The 25,498-nt window shown below is 43.0% G+C and overlaps 1 protein-coding gene across 2 annotated transcripts in view; it reads right to left on the reverse strand.

The window, feature by feature from the left end:
* Positions 1-415: 415 nt before the first annotated feature.
* Epb41l5 (erythrocyte membrane protein band 4.1 like 5) overlaps positions 416-25,498 on the reverse strand; it is a 90,585-nt gene continuing 65,502 nt past the window's right edge. The window contains exons 17-24 of one of the 2 annotated variants that reach the window (XM_032914611.1): positions 23,994-24,091; positions 21,370-21,498; positions 19,182-19,246; positions 8,461-8,551; positions 6,484-6,558; positions 2,803-2,844; positions 2,187-2,314; positions 416-1,436 (exon numbers count right to left, since the gene is read on the reverse strand). In XM_032914611.1, the coding sequence (XP_032770502.1) occupies positions 1,370-1,436; positions 2,187-2,314; positions 2,803-2,844; positions 6,484-6,558; positions 8,461-8,551; positions 19,182-19,246; positions 21,370-21,498; positions 23,994-24,091 (695 nt within the window). In that variant the 3' untranslated portion in view covers positions 416-1,369. Of the gene's footprint in view, positions 1,437-2,186; positions 2,318-2,802; positions 2,845-6,483; positions 6,559-8,460; positions 8,552-19,181; positions 19,247-21,369; positions 21,499-23,993; positions 24,092-25,498 lie in introns of both variants that reach the window. The other variant, XM_032914610.1, reaches the window with a different exon arrangement.

Below are 25,498 nucleotides of genomic sequence, written 5' to 3' on the forward strand. Positions count from 1 at the left end.
TGTTTGCCTGAGCATATACTATGTCACAAGGAAGCCAGGGCAGTTCAAATCATAGCCCCTTAAAGACCGCAGAGCTGGGTGTTGTCGTAACTGAGAAGTAAGGATGACTACTCAAGTACACACAGCACATGCTGGGCAGAGCTGAGCACCCCTCCCCCCCGGGGGTTGTTACAGCTTAGCATCAGTGTGTGGTAACAAGGCAACACTATTGGCATCACCAACGTCTGCACATCACCCTCATCTCCATGGCAACTGAGGCCTCAGGTCTCAGTCGACAAGGTAAAGCTACTTTAGTGTCCTTTCCCTGTGCTGGGCCGACAGGGACACCTCCATACACTCTGCTATGATGAGTGGGTACTATAACATCATCACTTCTTTTGGTACAGGCTAAGGGAATAGGGAACTCTTGAGAAGTTTAAAATGAATACAAAACCCCTAATGTAAACTGACTTCGGTCATTACACTCATCAAGGACCCATCCCTCTCACCGCCATTCCCTATTTCTGCCAGATGTTTTCTCTTCCTTTCAGTGTATCCCAAAAGGAACTGGAAGCTATGCCTAAAGACAGCCCTTCCCAACTGGAAAGCCTAGTAGGGCTGCATTCTCCACTGCTCAGGAGAGCACAGGCCTCAGGTTGAGGCCTCGGGTCTGAGCAGACACCGGCTGCCTCTAGGCTGCAAAGTTACAGACAGGTGATGATTCAGATGCTTCTGACAGGAAAAGGGGTCTAAGGAGGACATGCCCAGAGACCGACCTCTCTGTAGTTACCCACAGACAACATTTATCTTTGATAAATGGGTTACATACTGAGGTTACACTGCTCAGAAGTGGAAGTGTGGGTGACATCTTCACCCCTCTATGTTCTCAGCTTCTCTAAGAATTCTAGGAACTATGCAAGAGCTGGCCTGAATCTACTGACATGGGGTTTTCATCTGTTTCCTCAATTCTGATTTCCAGGGAATGCACAGGAAAGTGCCACTCATTTTTGCAGCAGACACGCAGGTCGCAGGTCAGGTCGGGTGTGCTCACCTGACATTACAGGGACCAGCAGTGAAAGGCTCTGGACAGCAAGCCTTGCTCTAAGCTATAAACAGTTGCAACCGCTAGGTGGAGCCAACAGTTTGCAGGAAACTCCCCTCATGTCTTCAGGACTTGGCGATGCAGTACAGTTACAGGAGGAGGTATCTTCATTAAGCAGTGATATGGGGTAGACTTCCAGTTGGACGGAGAATGTAGCTACTCTCTTCATGGAGTTAAAGTCAAATCCTGGTAGAAGGCTTTCCCCAAGTAAAGGAGCTGATCAGCTGGCCCCAGGGCTGACCGGGGATGGTGCGGGGCATTCCCAGTACAGGTAGGGAACAGCAGCCCTCAGAGCTCAGTAGTCAGCAAGCACTTCTGCTTCAAGGCTGAGTCTCCAGGCAGAGGAGGGGCAGAGCTGCAGGGAAGAGAGAGGCCCAGTAAGCGATGGGCTCATGTCTGCAGTACCCACACAGACATGCTGAGAAGAGAGATGACAGACCTAACTGGAGATGCAGTGCTACCGCATGAGCAGTGAGAATTCTGCAGGGCACGGTTTCTACATAGTGATGCTCCTGCTCCCCTGACTCCAGCCTAAAGTACAGTCAAACCTTTCTTCACGAATAGGAAGAACCGCATGGTACCAAACACAAGAGCAACACGCCCTGCTTCCCTTTGAACTGACTTTGCTCATCCTCTATGGTGAGGAGACTTAGGCTGACCCGAGGACCCATACCACCCGTGCTCACACTCCTATCCAGTAAAAGCTCCACCAGGGCCCTCACCTTGGGACTGTCCCAATCTCCCACCCCACACGTGCCTTGCCCTGTGTGGTAGAGTACCACCATTCATTACTAGGATTGCAGGCACAATCAGAAGAATAAAGCAGGAATGGGTGAATAGCAACTTCAAAATGCAAGACATTTAAAGATAAGTCTACTAATATTTTTATCTACTAAAGAATTCACAAACAAATCCTAATAGGTTTATGAATAATTACCAATACCAAGAAAAAATACTGTTAAACAGTATTCAGAGAAAAGGCTTATTATACACTTTCAACAAGGTTCAATTAAGACCTTAAAGGAACACTATCATTTTAAATACAATCAGCTTACATCTTCCATCAGGTGCTCTGAAAGCTGCAACTAAGAGGTCATTTCCTCACCTGGTCACAGCATCTACCAAGAATGGTGCTGGGGGGGAAATCAGCGAGAATCCATCTTTCTGATTACATCCTTCTGTCCCTGTCAAAGATGCCCCATATCCTGCGAGCCCATTGGAGATGGTAGAATTCTGCTGTGGAAGAGGAACAACAAACATGTCTTACAGAGACGACAGCCTTGTCCCATAAGAAGCTTCACATCCCCTTCACTCACTGGAGCAGCCCAGGTGTCTATGCGCATGGGTGCTTGGCCTGCATGTCTGTCTGTGTACCACAGGTGAGCCTGAGTCTACCTGTGGAGTCCAGAAAAGAGTCAGACCCCCTAGAATAACCAATGGTTATGAGCTGCCACGTGGGTGCTGGAAATCAAGCCTAGGCCCTCTGCAATAAAAGTAAGTACTCGACCACCAATCATCGTCCGAGCCCCTTCCACCTCAGATTTTTATTTTTATTCTGTCTGAATCATGCAGCATTTACAGAAAAGTTGAGCCACAAATCTGAAGCCATTAAATTAATAGAGCATTGATAATGGCTCCAATACTTGTAGGAAAAACAAGAGCTTGAGAGTCCTTTAATGTTCTGAAATTATGAGCAAAAGAATCATAGAGTAGGAACTTACTGGAATAATCCACCGGGGTGTGATCATGGATGACGAGGAAACCTAAAAAAGTGCACAGCTACTTACTTTCAGGGAAGACGGACTTATTCCACTCACAACATTGTCATTGTGAAACACACCACAGGGGTGCACTTCCCAACCAGCCTCTTGAGCTAACATCAACTCTCAGCCCAGGCTTTTGCAACACTCAAACTACTTAACAGACAGTGTCAGGAAAAGCTGTAACTCAGGATGCTACAACCACTGTTAGCTCCTTTATTACTGTCTCTCCCTTTCTACTTTCACAAGACAGGGTTTCTCTGTGTATCTCTGGCTGTCTTCAAACTGTCTCTGTAGACCAGGTAGCCCAGGCTGGCCTTGAACTTAAGAGATCCACCTGCTTCTGCTTCCTGAGTGCTGGGATTAAAGGCAAGTGCCACCACTAAAATATTTTTTTCAATATTTAAATTATATTGATTTGTGTACACACACAAACACACACACACAAACACACACACACACACACACACACACACACACACACACACACACACAGGAGAGGGGGGTAGGGAGAGAGCGAGCATGCATGCGTGCATAGGACATGAACTGCTAGTGGGCACTGGGCCCTAGAAGGATTTATGGTCTCCACTCTGGCTGACTTCCAGGCACTGGAGTTAGGTTATCACAGGAGCATCTAAATGTGGCTAGACTGTAAATGAGTGGAGGGTTAAAATAGTGTTGGATACGCAAGGTCCAGAGACCCAGGACTACAGCCATTCACCAACAAGATGGTGGTATCTGGTGTGGTCTTAGTCTGATTTTACAAACTTTATAAACCAAAGGAGACATGAGAAGAATAATCATAAATATACACAGAACCCCAGGAAGAGGATGAGAGTCCTTTAAATTTGGCCACATCTGGGATGGCTGTGACTGTTCCACCTAGCACGTCAGTCACGCAGAGACCTGTTAAGCATAGCCCAGGTTGGTTTCTATTATCCACTATTTGAACTTTGGTTCAAATATACCTCACACAGGGTGCTTGAGAACATCAGGTGGCCAAAACCAATCACTTTAAAAACAAACAAATGAACGGGTCTGGCCCTCAGAGGTCACCAGGCGAGGGAAGGCACTGGCTCCTTTGGCCAGTTGTGCTGTCTACAGAAGTCAAAGGCCTTGCTTGACCATAGCTTTGCTTAGAAGCATGGAGGACATTTCTCCTGTGCTGACCTTCCTCTCTGTGGAATGCATAGTGGGTAACCTCCAGTTGATATCTAAACTACAGCTCTAGAAATGAGTATGAAAAAGGAGAAGCAACAAGAAGAGGCACACGCCACCACTAGGATCCTTACACACAGGAAGCCTAGATTAGAATCAATATGGAGGCGATATCCAATTTAACTTACATCATTGAAACAGTGAGATAATGCATTAAACTGGACAAAATTAGAAAGTCAGACAGGTAAGTGAGCTCATGGGGTAAAGGCGCGTGTAGGTAAGTAAGCCTGACCATTCTGCCACACACATGATCTTAGGGAAGAATAACCCCTGTAAGTTGTTCTCTGACCCCACATGCACAGTGGCTCACATACCCACGCACATACATAAACACACGTGACACATAAACACATGGCAATAAAGTTTTAAAAGTCAGATACGCAGGTGTGGTGGAGACTCACACCTGTAACCTAACGGTTGGAACGTGACCTGTAGACCAGCTTATATTAGAGGACTGAACCCAGGAAATCACTGCACTGACTACATCTGCATCCCTGGGAATGCCTCAGAACAGGAGCCATCATCTAGACAAAACATAAAATAACAAACTTGCTTTCCAGGTGAGCGTGCTACTGCTGACCCAAGTCTGCACACCGCAGATGTGCAGAAGCCCACGAAGTCAGCAGAGAGTAGCAGACTCCCCAGCTTCTGCCTCCCAAGTGCTGGCCTAAGGTGAGGACCACTTTGCACCCTGCTGTTTGGTTGCTAAGGCTCGGCACACAGTGGGACACAGAACGAGCATTCTGAGCGATGCTCTTGGGGGTTACATCTCTCTGGGCTTCAGGTAATTTAGGCATTGATTTTAGAGATTACGTCTCGTCTCTTTCAAGACTTATTATGGGTCCAGATCAGATTTGGGATTACTTCTCCTTTGGTAATGTCTTCTTGTTTATTTATCTAAGTGGTAATCTGTATCACTAATATCACCTGAAACATGTTTGGAAATGAAAATTTTGGGATCTTTCCATGATATACACAATTTGAAGCTCTGAGGTGAAGCCCAACAGTCTATTTATTTATTTAGTACACCTTCTGGGCAACTCTGAGATACACTCGTTTGTTTAATTACGGTTTACATAAGCATCTACAGAACGTGCCACCTGCACCTCCTGAATCCCTAGACAGGGATGAGGCTCCTTCAGCATCTCTAGTCCCACAGTCCCTGACGCTGTTTCATATCTCTACCTGACTGGAAGTGTAGGTGAAGAAATGAACCGCCTTATTTGCTCTATGGCTATGGTATTGAGTACCGCTGCCTTGCAGGCTAAACAAGGGGTGAGATTTTCAATACTAACTGTTAATTATGACTCTATCTTTCTGAAGATAACGCCCTTATAGCTGTAACACTTGTAATAAACATAGACGGGCTTTTGCTATAGCTCTGGCTGGCCTAGAACTTGCTTCATGGATCCGGTTGACCTCAGACTCGTGGCAATCTCCTTGAATGCTTGGAATCCAGACATAAGACACCAAGCACAGATTATTGTCTTAATTAAGTGTAAAAATGTTTTACCTATATGTATGTAAAAGTGTTCAATGAATGCAGAGACCAGAATAGGGCAATGGATCCTCTGAAACTGAGTTACCTGGTATTATGAGCTACTGTATGGATGGCAGGAATAGAACCTAGGTCCTCTGTAAGAGCGGCCAGAACTCTCAACCACCTTACCTCTTTTTTTTTTTTTTTTTTTTTTTTTTGAGCTGAGGACCAACCCAGGGCCTTGCGCTTGCTAGGGCAAGCGCCTACCACTGAGCTAAAGCCCCAACCCCACCTTACCTCTTTATACTGGAACAGGCTACAGGTTTTCTCTCATGCTAGTTAATATGGTATTGAATTGTGAATAGTTTTATAGTGACATGTGATTTCCATAGAGAGAAATACCAATTCAAAGTAGCAGAATGTGAGTACAAAAAGGCAAGGCTAAAGAAGCAAATACAGGCTCTTTGTTTGGGTGCACACAGGCCACACTGCACATGTGTAGGTCTCAGGTGTCAGTCTACTTGTCTGAGGGAGGGTTTCCTGTGTTCCAGTGTGTATATCTGGCTCCTGGTCTAAGAGTTTCAGGAAATTCTATTTAACCGTCATTTTATGTGAACTACTGTGTCCAGCTTTATGAGTGTTCGTCCCATACTCAGGTCCTCGTGATTGTACAGCATGTAATTTATCCACAGAGCCACCTTCCCAGTCCTAAAAACTCTTAATAAATGAAAATTTTACAAAATTATTAAATAAGAAAAAAATTGTAGGGTTGGGGATTTAGCTCAGTGGTAGAGCGCTTGCCTAGGTTCGGCAAGGCCCTGGGTTCAGTCCCCAGCTCTGAAAAAAAAAAAAAAAGAAAAAGAAAAAGAAAAAAAATTGTAACCGAGCAGGAACATTTTCAAAGCAAATTATCTTTTGACTTAGCTGTTTGAAGACGCACTCACCTGAGGTGTTACTGTGTGATCCATCAGATTCTCAGTCAGAGAAAGAAGTAAGGCGTCCAGCTCATCAGTAGCATCCTAGAGAAGACAAGGCACCGCCAACCCATGGATGACTGCCATCGCACTAAGCTCTCCCAATCTCTGGATTTCTAATAGTGACCAGGATCTAGCTAGTATTGGACCTTTACGCAAAACGGGACATTCAGAAATGAGCTATCAATGGCTCCATTTCTAGGGGGAAGAAACTATACTACAATCAGAACTAGAAAAAGAAGTGTTCTGTAAATATTCATGGAGCTATTGCATCTACGCAGAGAAAACCTGGAGAGTTAAAAGAGTGACTGGCTTGCAGCGGGCCTGGCAGGTTTGGACAGGACAGTCATGGTGTCCTGGCTGAGTTCTTCTAAGATGAGAAGGGGAAGGGAATGAGATGGTGGTGAGATGCAGGCCATCTAATACATAGAGCGGAAGGCCAATGCCAGTCAGCAACAGACTGTGACCGTGTACGAAAAGAAGTTACTGTCTGAAATGCAGGGCTCTTGACAACAGAGAGCTCAGGGAAAACATGTGCTGTTGAAATTGTTTTTGCGGCATTTACTAAACAAACTGATGTTTACCAAAGTGCTGTTTCTTCAATTCTAGATGAGGCTCTGGGCTGTAATTTCACCACCTTTGCATAAAGAAAACAATTATTTTCAAGAGAAGTCTAAATATGTGCTCTGTTTTGATTTAATACTTAGAAAAAAAATCTTAACAGACACAGCCGAACTGGAGGGTCCAGGTCACTGTGGGTGGTGTAACCCCTGGGCTGGTGGTCCTGGGTTTTATTAGAAAAAAGACTGAGCATCTGTGAGGAGCCAGCCAACTGGCATCGCTCCGCCATGCCTTCTGCCTCAGTTCCTGCCCTCATTCAGCTGTGGGATGGAGGATGGTGTGGAAACGTAAGCTACATTCCTCCCAAGTTGCTCTTGGTCACGATGTTTTAGCAAAACAATAAGAACTCAAACTAAGGGGTTGGGGATTTAGCTCAGTGGTAGAGCGTTTGCCTAGCAAGTGCAAGGCCCTGGGTTCGGTCCCCAGCTCTGAAAAAAAGAAAAGAAAAAAACGAACAAACAAACAAAAAGAACTCAAACTAAGATAAACTCTAATTGAAATGTAATATAAGTAAATATCAACTATATATTGGCCTTGCACAGTAGGACTAAAGGCGATTCATAGTTTTCCCTTTTGTGAAGACCTGGTAAATTTCTACACAATGTTCATTGTGCAGTGAAATGGTGGAGTTGGAAAGAGCCTGAGCCTCTCATTTCTGAACTGGTTAGGATACAGGAAGTGAACATGCAAGGGCAGAAGCTGGAATGAGGTGGTTATGCTGTAAAGCAGTGAGATGTGCCTGTTGCTGTACACACTGTCTTAGTGCCTACTACTTGCCAGGTACCACCTGAGGTACGAGGAATACAAGACTGAACCAAACAGACTATCCGGGCCTGCTGGCATCCTGCCGGAATCCTTGCCTAGGGAGAGAGAGTGGAGGGACTGACCACCGAGGCCAGCCTGAGCCACAGCAAGGGGCTGACTCAACAGAACAAGTCAGTCCACTCACACAGCTGTGTGACCTAGGAAAATCAGACTATAAACTTCAGCAAAGCGGTAGATGTGCGGGACATACACAGCCTCAACACTTTCATCTACCAAACACCTTCAATGCATCTATCTGCATAGAACAATGTGTCTTGGAGGAAAACAGGCAGAAGCACAGCCAGCAACCAGACTATCCCCAGCTGAAGCAGACATAAGCATGTAGAAAGTGGGGAGCAGATTCTAGCTGCTCTTGGGAAACAGGGTCTTCCCAAGAGAGGAGGCTCAGCTGTTCCTCCTGCTTCAAGTCCCAATGTCAACTAGAAATCCCCAGATATCCCTGGTCATATTATAGGTTAAACTCAATATTGTCTTTAGAAAAATGGAAAGCAGTCTTCTTACCTTTAGTACAGAGTCACTGTCTGCAGCTGTGCCATGCACTGGAGTGAGAGAATCTTTGCAGAGAGGCATGTTATTTTCACTGAACACAGTACTGAAAGGAAAAAAAAGCAGGCCATGCAGAACCTGTATAAAGGTGACACTACTTCCTCAGGAAGAGTATGGAGGACCTATATAAAGGTGACACTATCTTATTTCCTTCCTAAATCACACTAAAATGATAGAAAACTCGTTTTTAGGGGAAAAAAATCACAGGTAGGACCTAAAAACTAAGAGTTGTTAGTAGAGTTTAAACCCTTCAGAAAAGTATGGTCAGAGGCTCAAATCTGGAGGGATTATGTAGGAGTTGAGGAAGATCTCCTCCTCTTTTGAGGCAGGAGCTCACTATTTGCTCTGCCTTCACTACTGTCCTGAAGCTCACTGTGTAGAGCAGCTGGCCTTGAACTCACAGACATCCCCACCACTGCCTCCCAAGTACTGGGACTGCAGATGTGGTGCCTCCAAGCCTGGCCGCCTCTCTCTCTGATCTGTGATAAACTGCACAGTGAGACAGCTCGGTGGACAAAGGAGAAGAGTGAGGACACCTATAGGTGTCTGAGACAGAGGTTCACTTGGGCTTGATGGCTGCCAGTATAGCACCAGACTTGGTGACAGAGCCTGTCTCAAGGGAGGCAGAGTGACAGCACAGGACAGTGAGGCGTTCCTCTGGCTTCTGCACCCCAGCCTCTTGCAGGCTGGATTACAGACTTGCACTGGTTCTGCTTTACTCTGGGCACAAATTCCCTAGAAAATGATGCCAGGAACCTGTGCATTTTGGAAATACTGTAAGCCACCTGCAGCTCAGGGTGACACCCTCTCTCTCTACTCCCAGACCAATTCCCCACCACCACCACCACCACCACCACCACCACCACCGCCACCACCACCACCACCGCCACCACCACCACCACCGTCACCAATCATCGTCATTGTGCACATAAAAAAGGCTAAGAGGCAGAGCCACAGAGCAAGAAAGTTGGGGGACAAACCCTTGAACCCCAACAAAATGGAGCAATTTGAAAAATGCTGAACGTGTCAAGGGTAGGACTTTAGGTCTCCTCCTGAGAGCAGACTGGAGCTCAGCTTGCATGGGAGGCAGCGCTCGTCCACTAAGTTGCAGTCCCAGCCCTGACAATCTTCTAAATGCTGCAAAATATGTCCCATCACAGCCAACTATACAGACTTCGAGAACATTTTTCTCTATTAAAACATTTTATTACGCACGTGTGTGTGTGTGTGTGTGTGAGTGTGTGTGTGCGTGTATGCACGAGTGCATGTGCTATTGTGCACAGGCAATGTGTGCGTGTGTGGAGGCTAGAAGGACAAATTGTGGGAGTCAGTTCTCTTCCTGCCACATGGGTCCAGGGATTAAACTCAGGTTGTCACACTTGGCAACAAGCCCCTCTATTCACTGAGTGAATAGACAAAGATTTATTTACTTTTATTTTTATGTGTATTAGTATTTCACCTGCATATATGTCTATGCATCATATGCATGCCTGGTGCCACACAGCAGCAGTAGCAAGAGGAGGAAGAGGAAGAAAAGGAGGAGGAGGAGTTGGATCTCTTGAAACTACAGTTATAGATGGTTATGAGCTGCCTTGTGGGTGCTGGGAGTGAACCCAGGCCCTCGGTAAGGAGCTGGCTGTTCTTAGGCAGCTCCCAGCCCTACTTTTCTCTGTTTTTTTTTTTTTTTTTTTCTTTTGTGGTTGTTGTTGTTTTTTCACTTTCTTTTATGTCTTGGCTCTAGTCATATGAACTCTCAAATCACTAGCTGAATTCTAAACTAGGGCAGCAGGCATCAGAGACCACAGATTACAAAGACATCTCAAAATGTTACTTTGGACAGTTACCAACTATTATATAACCACACAGCAGGCAGAATCAAGAAAGCCTGAGAAGACTCAGCGTTGAGAATTACATCATCAAGATCAAAATGTCCACTTTTCAAATTAAATGTGACAAACCATGCCTCATTCACAAGAAGAAAGACTGTAGCAGAAGCTCAGAAAGCACAGAGAGCTTCAGTGGGCAAAGGGCTCAACTGGGTCAATTCTCTCAGAAAACATACTACATGAAACCACAACAGTGTGACGACAGACGAAAAATGAACCAAATGGAAAATTTAGAGCCAGAAAGTATAACTGTTTAATTAAAATTTTCTACACCATTTCAACAGCAGATTTAGTAAGGCAGAAGAATCAGTAGGCTTGAACAGAGCAACCAAGTCTATGGAAAAATCAAGAGCAGAAGCCAAACATGGAAAACAGAGTTAGGAGAAGTGTGTAGGCAGTGTGCCTGAAAGAACGACAGCTGGGAACGATCAGAGAAGAGAAAGTGCATAAGCGCATTAAACTCTGCAGGGTAAGTAAACTCAAGTCTATGCCATTTGTATTAACCAGTCAGTACTGAGAGCCAGAGATAAGCAGACTTTTGAGAAATGACTCCTCTCACTCAATGGATCCTTACATGGACAAGGTCAGTTTTTCATCAGAAAACCTCCACCTGTAACCCCAGCAACTGACTGAAATAGGAGCAGGTCATGGGGAGCCTGGGTTACACAAAGCATTCCCTGGGCATTCTGCCTCTTGATGCAGACCCAGCTGAGCTCCTTTCCAATCGTCTCACAGCCTTCCCCTCTACTCATCCCCACTCCTTTGTATGAGCTGCCAATATCCAGAAAGACTTTCTCCCAAGAACCCACAATGGCCATGCTCTGTTGGGACTCAGGAAGGTGATTTTCACTCACCATCCTTCCTTCCTCCATTACAGTCTCTCCAGTCCTACCTCAGCTCTGAGGTAGTCTGCTTAGAGGTCCCCCCCCCTTTCCCACGCCAATTCTATTCACCGAAGACTTTGACTCTTGATGCTGACCCAGGATCTCCCTAGTCCTTTCATCTCTGTCTCTCCAGACATATTCTTTGTCTTCCTGGGCCAACTTTAAGGAGCCCTTCCTCCCCTCACACCTCCACTCCCTGGGTAACCTGCGTTTTGGTGAGGACTGGATCACCCCACCTCTTCCCAAAGCTCCTCTCAGCTATTTCTCCAAGCTCATTTCTATTCCTCTTGGCCAACCGCTGATTGGCAGAACTTTCTACCTGGGATCCTGAGAAGGCAACAGCAGTCAAAGGATGGATCCCCATCCAAAGACAACCAGGGGCCAACACTTAGAAACACTTCAATCCTAATTACAGATGCCTAGACCTCAACACAGAACAAACATGCACAGCCAGTACAACATGCCTCCACCAAGACCTACTGTAGCCCTGAGAAATGCAATATGGCTGAAACACAAGACAAGGACTTCAAAATAGCAAGTATGACATATTCAAGGACCTTAAAGAGGACACGAATAAATCCACTAATGAAGTCTGTGCAAACACAAGGAGACCGAGGAATGAAATAAACAGTTCAAAACAGGAAAGAAGAAGTAGAATCACTAAAGAAACCCATGCTGAAAAAAATCTGGAAACGAAAAATGTAGGCTGTCAACAAAGTTAGAGTTAAGCCTCACTGACAGGGTAAAGGCAGGGAAAGAGAATCTCAGTTGCTGATGGCAAGTTAGGAGAAATGATTAACTCAGTCAAAGAAAATGTTCAAAACAAAGACCAGGCATAAAACAGCCAGGAAATCTGGGACTCTTATGAAAAGACCAAATCTACAAATAAGGAATGCAGAAGAAAGAGAACCCAGGTTAAAGGCACAATAAAAAGAAAATGTCTCCAATCTAAAGAACGTGGTGCCTAACAAGGTATAAGAAACTATCTTAGGGGTTGGGGATTTAGCTTAAGCGGTAGAGCGCTTGCCTAGCAAAAAGCGCAAGGCCCTTGGTTTGGTCCCCAGCTCATAAAAAAAAAAAAAAAAAAAAAAAAAAAAAAAAAAAAAAAAAAGAAACTATCTTAGGGTTCTATTGCTGTAAAAAGACACCATGATCACAGCAATTTTTTTTTTTTTTTTTTTTTTTTTGGTTCTTTTTTTCGGAGCTGGGGACCGAACCCAGGGCCTTGCGCTTCCTAGGCAAGCGCTCTACCACTGAGCTAAATCCCCAACCCCCACAGCAATTCTTATAAAGGACAACATTTAATTGAGGACGGCTTACGGGTCCAGAGGTTTAGTCTATTATTGTCATGGCTGGAAGCACGGTAGCACGCAGGGAGACATGGTGCTAGAGAAGGAGCTAAGAGTTCTACATCTGAATCAGCAGGCAGCAGGAGTGACTGAACTAATGATCCTGGGCTTGAGCTTTTGGACCTCAAAGCCCACCCTCTAGTGACAGACTTTGTCCACCAAGGCCATACCTTCTAATAGTGCCACTCCCTATGGGCCAAGCATGCAAACACATGAGTCTATAGGGGATATAAAGAACACCAAAGAGACTGGGCCAGGAAAGAAATTCCCAACAACATATAATAATCAAATTATTAAATGTATAAAACAAAGAAAGGATATTAAAAGGTTCAAGAGAAAGACAAAAGTAGGCCCAAAACACCTGACTTCTCATTGGAGACTCTGAAAGCCAGAGGGCCTGGATGAATGTTCTACAAACTCTAAGAGACCCCAGATGCCAGCTTAGTCTACTACCCATCAAAACTATCAACAACAACAGACTGAGAGAGAAAAACATTCTATAAATAAAGCCAATTTTAAGCAATATCTATCTAGCAACCAAATCTACAGAAGGCACAAGAGGAAAAATTCAGTCTGAAGAGGGTAACCACACCCAAGAAGACACAAGCTATAAATAATCCCAGAACAGTACATTAAAGAGGAAGAATAACCCACACCATAAAAACAAAATAACAGGAATCGATAAACATGCTCATGGGTAACGCATTATTAATAGTCTCAATTTTCAAGTAAAATGGCACTGACTAACAGACTGGACTAGATAACAGGGTCCAAGAAACACACCTTAGCATCAAGTATAGACATGGTAAAAGGATGAAGAAAGGTTTTCCAGGCAAATGGACCTAAGATGCAAGTAGGTGTAGTCATTTTAATATCTGACAAAATAGACTCCATACCAAAACCAATCAAAAGAAAAAGGACACTACAAACTCACCAAAGGAAAATCCATCAATTCTAAAGTTCACCAAACACAAGGGCACCCAAGTTCATAAAAGAAACACCACTACAGCTAAAACCATACAGTCATAGTGGGTGACTTCAATCCTGCACTCTTACCAATACACAGGTTAGCCAGAAAAACTCAACAAAAAATGCTAGAGGTTAAATAATACCAAAATTCCAATGGACCTAGAAGATATTTACATTTACCCAAACACAAAAGAAGCTTATGGAACTCTCCAAAATTAACCACATACTTTGACAAAAATCAAGTCTCAACAAATAAAAGAAATTCAGGACACTCTGCATCCTATCTAATAACCATGGATTGCAGGTTGTTATCAACCACAGAAATAAAAGAAAGTATTCAAACTGAGGACCAAATGAAAAATGGGTCAAGAGAGAAATGAAGAAGGAAATTAAACTTTCTAGAATTCAATGAAAATGAAAATATAACATACCCAAACTTATAGGACACAATAAAGGCAGTTCTAAGAGGCAAGTGCATACATACAAAAATTGATGAGATCTTGTATCAATAACTTAGTGGCATTCTCCAAAGAACAAGAAGAACAAATAACACCCCAAAAGAGCAGACATAGTGGTCAATAAATTCAGGGCTGAAATAAATGAAACAGAAATAAACAAAGAAAAAGATTTTAAGAAGTAATGAAACGAAGAGTTAGTTCTTTGACAAAATGGGCAAGACTTAAAGCCCTTAGCCCAATTAGGTAAAGAAACAGAGAGAAGATCCTAATTAATAAAATTAGAAATGAAAAGGGACATCACAACAGACTAAGGAAATCCAGAGACTCATAAGGATATACTTCAAAAACCTGTACTCCAGCAAACTAGAAAACTGAAAGGAAATGGATGAATTTCGTGATATATATGACCTATCAAAGCTAAATCAGATAAGCAACTTAAATAAGCCTGTAATCCTTAGTGAAATAGACCAGTTAAATTTCCGAACCAAAAAAAGCCCAGGGCCAGTTGGAGTCAGGGCAGAATTCTACTAAACCTTCAAAAAAGAATACCAAATATTTCTCATATTATCTCCAAATTCATTTCTAAATTCATTTCCAAGAGTACAATTAACCTGATATTTAACTCACACAAAGATCCAAAAAACAAAAAAAACAACAACAACAACAAAAAAAAAAAAAAAAAAAAAAAAAAAAAAAAGAAAAAGAAAAACTACACACCAATATTCCTTTTGAACATGGATCCTCAATAAAGTTCTTGTAAACTGAATATAAGAACACATAAACAAGACTATTTACCGTGGCCAAGTGGGCTTCATCCCAAAGATACAGGAGGGTTCAATAAATATGATTTGATAAATATAATCTACCACATAAAAGACTGAAAGACAAAAACCACATGATCATCTCCTTAGATGCAGAAAGAGCCTTTGATAAGATCTAAGGGCCTTTCACGATAAAGGGCCTGGAGCCTAGGGATACAAGGAACACATCTCAATATAATAAAGGTGATATAGAGCAAGCCCAGAGCCAAAATAAATGGAGAGAAACCCATAGCATTTCCACTAAAATCAGAAACAATGAGGTTATTCACTCTCCATACCTATTCAATTTAGTACTTGAATTCTTAGCTAGTCATCTTATTGACAACTGAAGGAGATCAGGGGATATAAATAGGAAAGAAAGAAGTCAAAATACATAAATGGCCCTAAAAATTCCACCTGGAAACTGCTCCAGCTGATAAACATTATTAGTACAATATCTGGATACAAATTTAACACATAAAAGTCAGTAGCCTTTGCACATTCAAATGACGGACTGACAAAGAAACCAGGGAAACAGTACTTTTTGTAACAGCCTCAATCTTGGGACAACTCTAACCAAGCAAGTTAAAGACTTATATAATAAAAACCATAAGACAATGAGGCCATTGAAGATGACATTAAAAGATTTAAGATTCCCCATGTTCATGGATTGGTAGAATTAATATAGTAAAATAAGCATCCAATGCACTTCCCATCAAAATTCTAACACCATTTTTCACAGAATTTTTAAACATGACTTTCAACTTCATATGGAAACAATCCAAAAGAGCTAAAACAATTCTAAATAATAAAAGATCAGATGAAGGTATCTCATCCTACATTGTAAGTTATACTACAGATATAGTAATAAAAACAGCACATAATAAACAGAAATAAAAATTGCTTTAAAGCAGGCAGTTTGACCAATGGGATTAAAGTGTAGAGCCGGACTAAGTCCACACACCTATGGTCACCAGATTCTTGAGAAAGAAGCCAGACATACACATTGGGAAAAAGCATCTTAAAAAAAAAAATGGTGCTGGTTGAACTGGACAGCTCCATATAAAAGAATGCAAAGAGATTCACATTTATCACCCCATACAAACCTCAGCTCCAAATAGATCAAGGACCTCAATGGAAGACCAGATACCCTGAGCCTGACTGAAGAGAGGCCAGGGCACAACCTTCAACCCATGGGCACGGGAAAATACTCTTCATGAGACAGCAACAGAGCGAGCTCCAAACAAACAAACAAACAAACAAACAAACAAACAAACAAACAAACAAACCTCATAAAACTGAACAGCTTCGCATGGTAAAGGAAGTACCATCATTTGGACACACCTTGGGCCTCAGAGAGAGAAAAGATTTTTACTAATTATGCATCAGAGAGAAGGATAGTATTGAAAATACATAAAGAGCTAAAACCACCACAACAACAAAAACCCAACCAACCACAAAAACCAACCAAATCCTGGACATCAAGAAAACAAATGACCCAACTTAAAATGAGGTAGAGAACTAAGCAGATCGTTCTCTAATGATGAGACACAAATGGATGAGAAACACTTAGAGAAATGTTCACCAGCCTTAGCTAACAGGGAAGTGCAAACTAAAACTACTCTGAGATTTCATCTTGCACTGGTCGCAATGGCCAACGTCAACAAAACAAATTACAGCTCATGATGAGGACATGGAGAAAGGGGAAGATTTACTCATTGCTGGTGGGAGTACAAACTTGTAATGGAAATCAAGGTGGTGGTTCCCCTGAGTGAGTGAGGTAACCCAGATCCCCAAATACAAATATTATATGTTTTCTCTTATATACGAATGTTGGCTTTGTTGATCTTGTTCGTTTTGTTTTGTTTTTTTGAGAAAGGATTTCTGTGTAGCCTGGGCTATCCTGAAACTTACTCTGTAGACCAGCTTGGTCTCGAACTCAGAACTCTGCTGCCTCTTCTTGGCATGTCCACCACTGCTCAGCTATTTTTTTGTTTTGTTTTGTTTCATTTATTTTATGTGCATTGGTGTTTTGCTTGTACATCTGTTTGTGAAAGGATGTCTGAACCCCTGAAACTAGAGCTGTGAATTGCCGTGTGGGTGCTGAGAATTGAACAGGAGTCCTCTGCAAGAGCAGTCAGTGCTCTTCACCACTGAGCTATCTCTCCAGCCCATGGATGCTGGATTTTAAGCCTTTGGTGTGCATGCTATGATCTACATAAACACAGAGATCAGCCACATAGTAAGGGGTTGGGAGTGGGAAAATTGAACACTTTATATATAAAGACATTTGGTGGGGAACCCTGTGTGTGGAGGGATTAAATGGGAGGAGGATGGAAAACCGGAATAAAGGAGGGGATATGGGGAAGGTCAACTAACACCAAGGCTCACTGAAATATGAAAGTAATGTAGATGGAGTCACCAAACAAGGGAAGACAATGACCTACTTAGACATCTTCCATCAAGTGAAACCTAGGTGGTAGGAATGAGTTACATCCAGTTATTCATTAACCAGAGGGGCACCCCCAAACATCTCAGGTCAAAGTCACTGGTGGGTGTCTACAACTGAGGGTAAGGTTCTGTTGTTGAAGACAATACTGACATCTCTCAACAAACCTGGAGAAGTCAAGCTGGTTTTATCTGACTGATTATTGTTCACGGACTGGACGGTCCTCTGCATGCTACTAGGAGGAAGGTAACTGCCTGCCCAGCTATAAACCCTGTGATCTACAGCAGTGATCTTGTCTACAAGATACACTGTGGGATAGTGGCGTACACGCTTTGGGAAGAACAATAGCGCTCTGATTGGAGTTAAGGTCACACACTCTAGACACAGGACTCCTACGGACACTGCTTGGGTGGTCAGGAGCCGAGACTGAATGGGACATGTGCCTAAGGAAAATCAAATACTACTACTCAGCCAAAGAAACAGAGAAATAAAATGATTCCTCCCGACATTCTGCTATACTCATGGGTCAGGGCCTTGCTCAGCCGTCATCAGAGAAGCTTCTTGCAGTAAATGGGAACAAGAGACCCACAACTGGACAATATGCAGACAGTCAGACTCTGGAGCATTCAACCTAAATGGGATGTCTTCATCCAACCACCCCCCAGGGCTTAGGGAGCTACGCTTAAGGGAAGGCAGAAAGACGGTAAAGGTAGGCGGTAACAGCGGGAATGGCCCCAGACACAGCAGGGCAGATGCACATGTGAACTCAGAGATCGTGGCAGCGGACAAACAGCTGCACAGGTCTCAGCCAGACAGGGCCTCATTACTGAGGGGGAAGCAGAGATAGACTCTCACCTCTAACCGAGAAGCTCTCTGTAACTGACAACTGTTTGTGAATAAAGAATAATTTTTCCAACAGAGTCTTACTGGGAATATAAACCACAAACCATGGTAGGCTCAGCAGAAGATGGCCCACAGAAAATGAACTTAATGGTATTTTTGTAGAATTTTTGTCTCAAATTGCTTTGTTTAAGCTTTTTTTTTTTTTGGTCTTATTGGCCTTTTGCTTATACTCTGATTTCAGTCTTTGTGTGTGTGTGTGTGTGTGTGTGTGTGTGTGTGTGTGTGTGTGTGTGTGAGAGAGAGAGAGAGAGAGAGAGAGAGAGAGAGAGAGAGAGAGTGTGTGTGTGTGTGTGTGTGTGTGTGTCCGTCGGGGGGCTGTATTTCTTTTGTTCTTTCTTTTTTTTAAATTTTTTTTTTTTTTTTTTTAAAGAGAGAAAGAAAGGGTGTGGAGTTGGTTTGTGGCAAGCCGGAGAAGATCTAGAAGGAGCTGAAGGAGGAAAAAGCCATGATTAGAAGATAGCATATGAAGAAAAACTTTTTCAATTAAAAAAATAAAATTGCCAAATATCCAATAACAACAAACCCAAATGGAAAACCCAAGATTAGACAGCATTGTATGACATATTTAAAAGTTATTAAAAAAGAAAAATGTCAGTTTAGAATCTACATCCAAGGAGCTACCCTTCAAGAATGAGGGAGAAATAAAGATAAAAGGAGGGACAGCAAACACCTCTGCTGAGTTAATGTCAGTTTACGGTGACGACAAGACGAAGCTGAGATGAACTGTGAACTCAGAAGTCTTAGGACACACTAACTAAACCTGATTTTGTTGCTCTATAGTTTGAGTCAAAGAAAAATGAGGATGAAGAGTGACTAAGAATATCTTCAAACAATCTAAAACTAGATACGAGCTGGCTCTCTGATGGACAGCAAACAGTGAATTCAAATAGATAGTCAATGCACTGACGATGGACAAAGAAGTAGAAGGAAAGAAAAAAACAAGAAAATCAACTTAATGCAGTTTACCCAAGACTGTACCTGTTTGTGGCAGCATCCTGAACGCTGGCATTTTTATGAGTTAATAAACTATCTTCTCTTGTAGCCTAAGAAAATTAAATAATGAAAGCACTAAATATTTGAAAGAATACTCAAGTAACAAGTTTATCTTTCATTTTTCTAAAAATAGAGAAATCAATTGCTTCAATTCGAGTAAGAGGTTAATTATATCTTACCAATGTCACATCTAGTACAGTCCTATCCAACAGCCAGACCAACAAAGACTCAAGTTCAGAATACACATGGTGCATCTTCTTATCCACAGCTGTTACTTACTTAAGACACACAGAGTGCTACCCAACACAGACAAATTCACAAAGATTCAATGCCAAAGTTTTCAAAGTTCAATGATAAAAAGAAAATGGTTAGCGGTATCACTGATCCCATTTCTCCTTAAAAGAAATGAATAGTTCAAGGAGGAAACCCAAATGTTTATCTAAAGAGCTCAGTTTTATCCAACATTTCTAAGGCAATGTTTAAGATGGTAAATGTGCTCGCTTCAACTGATGATTTCTGAAAAACATTCACAGCTGCGTAACAAATACAACATTCTCACTACTCCCCTGACTGAAAACATTCATACAATGTCATATAAGCTGCCTTCTTTAGTTTTTACTTATTTATTTAGTTTTTATTTCTTTAGAGCATCATGATTTGTAAACCACCATTCTACTTATAAATGTGTTTGGGTGATGGGTATCAATCGCCACAGCACAAGCATGGAGGTTGGACGGTAACTTGTGGGAATTGTTCTCTGCCTCCACCACATGGGGCTTGAGGACTAAATTGAAACTGTCAGTCCTGGCAGCATGCCCCGCCCCTTTCTTTGCTAATTCAAATATGGAGGGCACAGACCTCTGTGGGTGATACCACTCCTGGGCAGGTGGCTCTGGGTATAAAGGAGAAAGCCAGGCAAGCCAAGAGGAGCAAGCCAGTAAGCAGCACTCCTTCATGGCCTCTGCTTCAGTTCCTGCTGCCATCATGTTTTCCAGTGATGGACTGTTTCCCCAAACTGCTTTTGGTCATGCTGTTCTATCACAATAGATGACTGAGGCAGGTTGTACCAGGTTCATGGGGAATTACTGAAATAGGCCTGCCGTAATTTGGAGCAGATTATGGAACTTTGGGCTAGAAAGGCAGTTGCATACTCACAGCTTAATGAGCTGTTGTGGGAACTTAGAAGACATAGCTGAGAACATGCAGATCATGAAGGTCTACTTTATAAAATCTTAGAGGGAAGTAAAGACTCTACTGGAGCTGTTGGTATGCTGTTTTGTATGACGACTCTGTGGTTCTGGTCAGCTGGGGCTGCAGAATCAACTGTGATCATTGCGGCGATATCTTGTGGGAAGTGTTTCCTCAGGCTTATCATACAGAAGCTGTGGCCAGAAGTAGTCAAGGCCATACCTATGCCAGCAGCCAAACTTGGTAATGTGTAAGAGTCAGTCTGTTTGTATTGGTTCTCAAGGTCATGGAGAACAGCTGAGGCTCTGCACTGCATGTCAGGGTCGGAGTTCTTGAAGAGAGGTGAGGAGAGACCATTGGTGAAGGCGCAGCCTTAGTTACAGTGGAGACTCCAGAATTTTGGACATGCTGGTACCATGGATTAATCATCAAGGACAGCAGTAGAGTTTGTGTGGAGCTTTTGAGCCCAGGACGAAAGCTATGTGCTCTGTAGAGGGTAGAGCCTGAGAAGTGAAGCTACTTTGGTGCTTTGGAGTCCAGAGAATTGGGAGCAGGTCCCAGATGTCAATCACTGAACTTTTTGTCCTAGTCAGGGTCACTATTGCTGTGATGAAACACCCTTGACTAAAATAACTTGGGATGAAAGGGTTTATTTGGTTTACACTTCTCCACATTGCTGGTCATCATTGGAGGAAGTCAGGCAGAAACACAAGGTAGGAGCTGATGCAGAGGCCATGGAGGGTGCTGCCTACTGTCTTACTTATCATGATTGTTCGGACTACTTTCTGATAGAACACAGGACCACAAGTCCAGGGGCTGGGCCCCTGTCCCATCAACCACTAATTAAGAAAGTGTTTTACATACCTGCCTACAGTCCAATCTTCTCTTAGTTCAGGCTCCCTCCTCTCTGAGTACTACAGCTTGTATTACGTTGTCATAAAACTAGCCAGCATACTTCAGGACCGTGTCTGTTAAAGATGCTTACCTTATGTACAGCTTCTACTTGAGCTTTCAAAATATTACTCTTGAAGTCAGGAGGAACCCTTACTGCGTTCAATCCTGGGCTCTCAATAGCATTATTAAGACATTTCTCAGTCAACTTTACCACTTCTTCCTGAAGGTTAAAAGATATAATCACTCTCCATAGGCCACAGTTATGCAGAAACAGGAATGCTGAAAGTTCATATTCAGACAATGAAGAAATAGCATGCCTCGAGCAGCTACCTCCTGTTCCAGACATACCCAACTCCTCTAACTATCTACCTGCAGATACAGAGCTCCAGAATCAAAGGGACTGGCCCCTAGAGAGTCCAGTCTGAAACCTACCTGGGACAAATGTCAGCAAGTATCATATATTCTCTGTGACTGTTTTAATTCAAACATTTCAGTAACTCAGTTGCTTAAAGACTGGACATTAGGTCCTGACCATTCATCCTTTACGGTTCTAACTCTGGAGTTGTCACCAATGAAGGAGGTGGCTTTTTGTAACAAATTATATGTAACAATTAATGTAACAAATATGTAAACATTCTCAGACACACTGATAAAATATAATGCACAAATTCACTCAATAGAACTGTAGTTTAAAATCAGTAGTTAGAAATACACAAAGGGAGGCAGACCAATACTTTTGAAAGAAATATAAGCTTATTACATTTATTATTTTGCTTAACTTAAGTAGTTATGACTAATGGGCATAGGTCTGAATACCACACCACCTTCCATGCCTGGACGTATTTGATATTCTTATTCCACTTTTGATATTTCTCAATGTGGTCTCTATTTCAGCCTCTAGGTAGCACCCCAAAATCTGAACTTAAAATTTTTGTTTTTTGAGATATTCTCCCTGTGTAGCTCAGACTGATCTTGAGCTGGTAATCTTGACTCAGGCTCCCAAAGGTTGAGCTTATAAGACTATACTAGCAGGTCTGGCTCTAAGTCTGAATTTTCAACAAGCTCTCCTATGTAATTCTGATATAAAAATCTGAAAATCCCTTTTTAAGACTTGACCTTCCCTGTAATCTCCTAGCTCCTATAGCAGAAGTTAGTCCTAGTCCCTGTGCGCGTGTTTCCGGGGACTGATCCTAGCAGTGTGTGCGCCCAACCCCTTCCCTCTTTGGTTTTAGAGACAGGATCTCACTAAGCTGTCCAGACTGATGGTGACATCACAAGGTGATAGGCCTTGATTCTTCTGATTTAGCTTCCCAGGTTTGTGGGATTATGGCCCTGAGTCACCAAGCTCAGGTCACAGAGATTGTCTCTGTCCTTGTACAATCATGGCTCATCCAAGCAGACTGACATCTCCCCGTGTTCCTGAGACTTGAGTACTCCTTAGTCATCTTTTGCACATTACAACAACCCTCATTGTAAAGTCTCAAAACACAAGGAATTAAAAAGGGGAAAAAACCCCAACTAAACCAAACCAAACCATGTAATCTATTACTCTAAGTCAGCCTAATAATGTTTTTTCACTGTGTTTATTTAGTTTTGAAATTTTTGTATGTACTTATCTGTATGTGCATGTGAGTGCAAGGTCAGGAGAGGGCACTGGATATCCTGGGACTGCACGGCAGATGGTTGCGAGCCTCTATTCGGGTAAACCTCCATGTGGGTGCTGGGAACTCAGGTCTATGGAAGAGCTGCCAGTAATCTCAACCACTGACCATCCCCCCCTCAGTGTGTCTTTATAAAACAGCATAAGTCCTTAGTCTCAGCACTTGGGAGGCAGATCTCTGAGTTTGAGGCCAGCCTGGTCTACAAAGAAGAGTTTCAGGATAGCCAGGACTACACAAAGAAATCCTGTCTCAAAAAAAACAAAAAACAAGATACCTTAAATTTTATTTTTAAGAGAGCATCTTACTAGTTAGTTCTGGCTGGCCTAAAACTCACTATGTAGACCAGGCTAGCCTGGAACTCACTGAGATAAGCCTATTTCTGACCTTAATTTTTTTCTGTGATTTATTTTCATTTTCTGTGTACACATGTTTTGCCTGGATGCATATATGTATCACACGTGTGTATGGTGCCCTTAGAATTCAAAAGAGGATAACTGGAGTTAGAGATGGTTGTTGCCTGCCACGTGGATACATGGAATCACATGTGGGTCCTCTTTAAGAGCAACAAATACTCTCTCAGCCACTGAGCCATCTCTTAGCACCACACCCCGAGCCTAGCCCTCTTCAGCTCCATGAATTTCTTAATGTTATCATGCAAACTTCTCCCTTCCCTCCTATGTATCCACACATTTCCTCGTCTGAAATGGAAAACAGGTCGATTAGAGCTCAACACAGACAGATTTCCCACCCAAAATGAGACAGCAGTGCTGGTTAGTTTTTCTGTCGACCTGACACAAGCTAGGATCTTCTGAAAAGAAAGCGACTGAGTAAGCCATGGAGAGTAAGGCAGTAAGCAGCAGCCCTCTTGCGGCTTTTGCTTCACTTCCTGCCCACATTTTCTTTCATGACGATGGTGAAGTGTACGATGAAATAAACCCATCCCTCTCCAAGTGGCTTCTGGCCACAGTCTGTACCCCAGGAGCAGAAAGCAAGTTAAGGCACGGTCTCTCTGGAAGCGGCCGTGCATCAGGTAGACACAGAGAGGCCCCAATACCTGGCTGTTGACATTAATGTCAATGGCAGGGTGAAGAGATGGCAAGATATTCTGCTCCATGTCGAGCTGTTTAAGCTTCTCCGTGTCATCTTTTAATGCTGGAAAAGAAAAGAAAAAGCAAAACTTCTCATCAGTCTGCCTGGCTGATGGTTACATGAGGGTATACACTGAAGTTGTTTTCCCTTCATTAGAAGTGGATTAATCAAGGTGAACACAAACATTTCCAATAACTCTCTAATAACTCAACTAAAAGTTAATCTTACGGCTGGGCTTTTTGGTGTATGGCTTTAGAGAGAGATAGATCTTTATGAATTTGAGGCTATCCTGGTCTACATAGTGAGACCCTGTTTAAAAAAAAAATTAGTCCTAGAGCTAGGCACGGTTTCACAACCCTTGACTTCAGAAGCAAGAAGAGGCAGAAGCAGGCCGATCTCTGCAAGGTCAGGGCCAACCTGGCCATGAAGTACAGAATGTTTAAAGAACCATTTTTCACTATCAATTCTCTTCTTGGGAAGAAAAATGTCAGATTGCTCAATTCAACACTCCAGCACCTACATACAACCAAGAGAGGCAGGCCCGTTAGTGTTTTAACCTAAGAATGAGATGATGGTTAAATTTTTTGTCCCTCCCTCCCTCCTTCCCTTGTACTTGAGAAGCTATCTTGGAGGGACTGTGATACTAGCTATTTAAAGAGCCATTAAAGAGCCTGAAAATGGACCCTTTCAGGACCAGCCTTAGGCACCCAAGGGGAAAAAAAGAGATAGAACCAAATGGAAAATGCACTTGTGAGTGCATTAAGGAACTGTAGTGGATTTTGATCTTGATATTTAAAAAATATCCTGTATTCTCGATTCTCCTGATCCCTGGCATAGGCCTTGTAATGCGAACAGCTTTTGCCTTTAATTCTCCCTCACATTTTCCCAGGCATCAGCCAAGGACCCCTCCCCCCTCATCCTGGCAGTAATTTAAATAACACTTCCAGTGTACTCTTGTCATTTTTTGGTTAGGCCTGTGGGCTTAACCTTGTACCTTGTCTGCCCATACTGGACACCGCCCAGGCCTATCCTGGCCTTAGGTTCAGAGGAGAACAGGAGGCAGAAAGTGCCTGACAGCTTACGGTAGGAAGGCCTCTGCCCCTCCACGGAAGCCAGAAATGTTCTTGCTAGAGATTCCAGAAGTGCTTGGGAGCTCTGACCTCTAATGTGGTTTTTAAATGGTCAGGTTACCTTTTCAGAGAGGATAATGTTAGAAAAGGCAAAGGCTCATTAAAAGAAAACTTCTAGTCAAGAGAAGTTTTGGCCTACCACTCAAGTTGGTCCAGGTCAATTTCGTGGCCAAGGACCATCATCGCTAGGAAGATGGCTCACCTTAAGCCATGATGGCAAATTCCTTCCATGTGTTAGGGCCCTTGTCCTAGGGTGCATCAGACCACTCTCAACCAACATTTCCCAGTCAACTTCCACAATAACTGACTGCTACTAGAGACGGTAGAAGGTCAGTCCATG

Source organism: Rattus rattus, chromosome 10, assembly GCF_011064425.1.
Source record: "Rattus rattus isolate New Zealand chromosome 10, Rrattus_CSIRO_v1, whole genome shotgun sequence".
Lineage (NCBI taxonomy): Eukaryota > Metazoa > Chordata > Mammalia > Rodentia > Muridae > Rattus > Rattus rattus.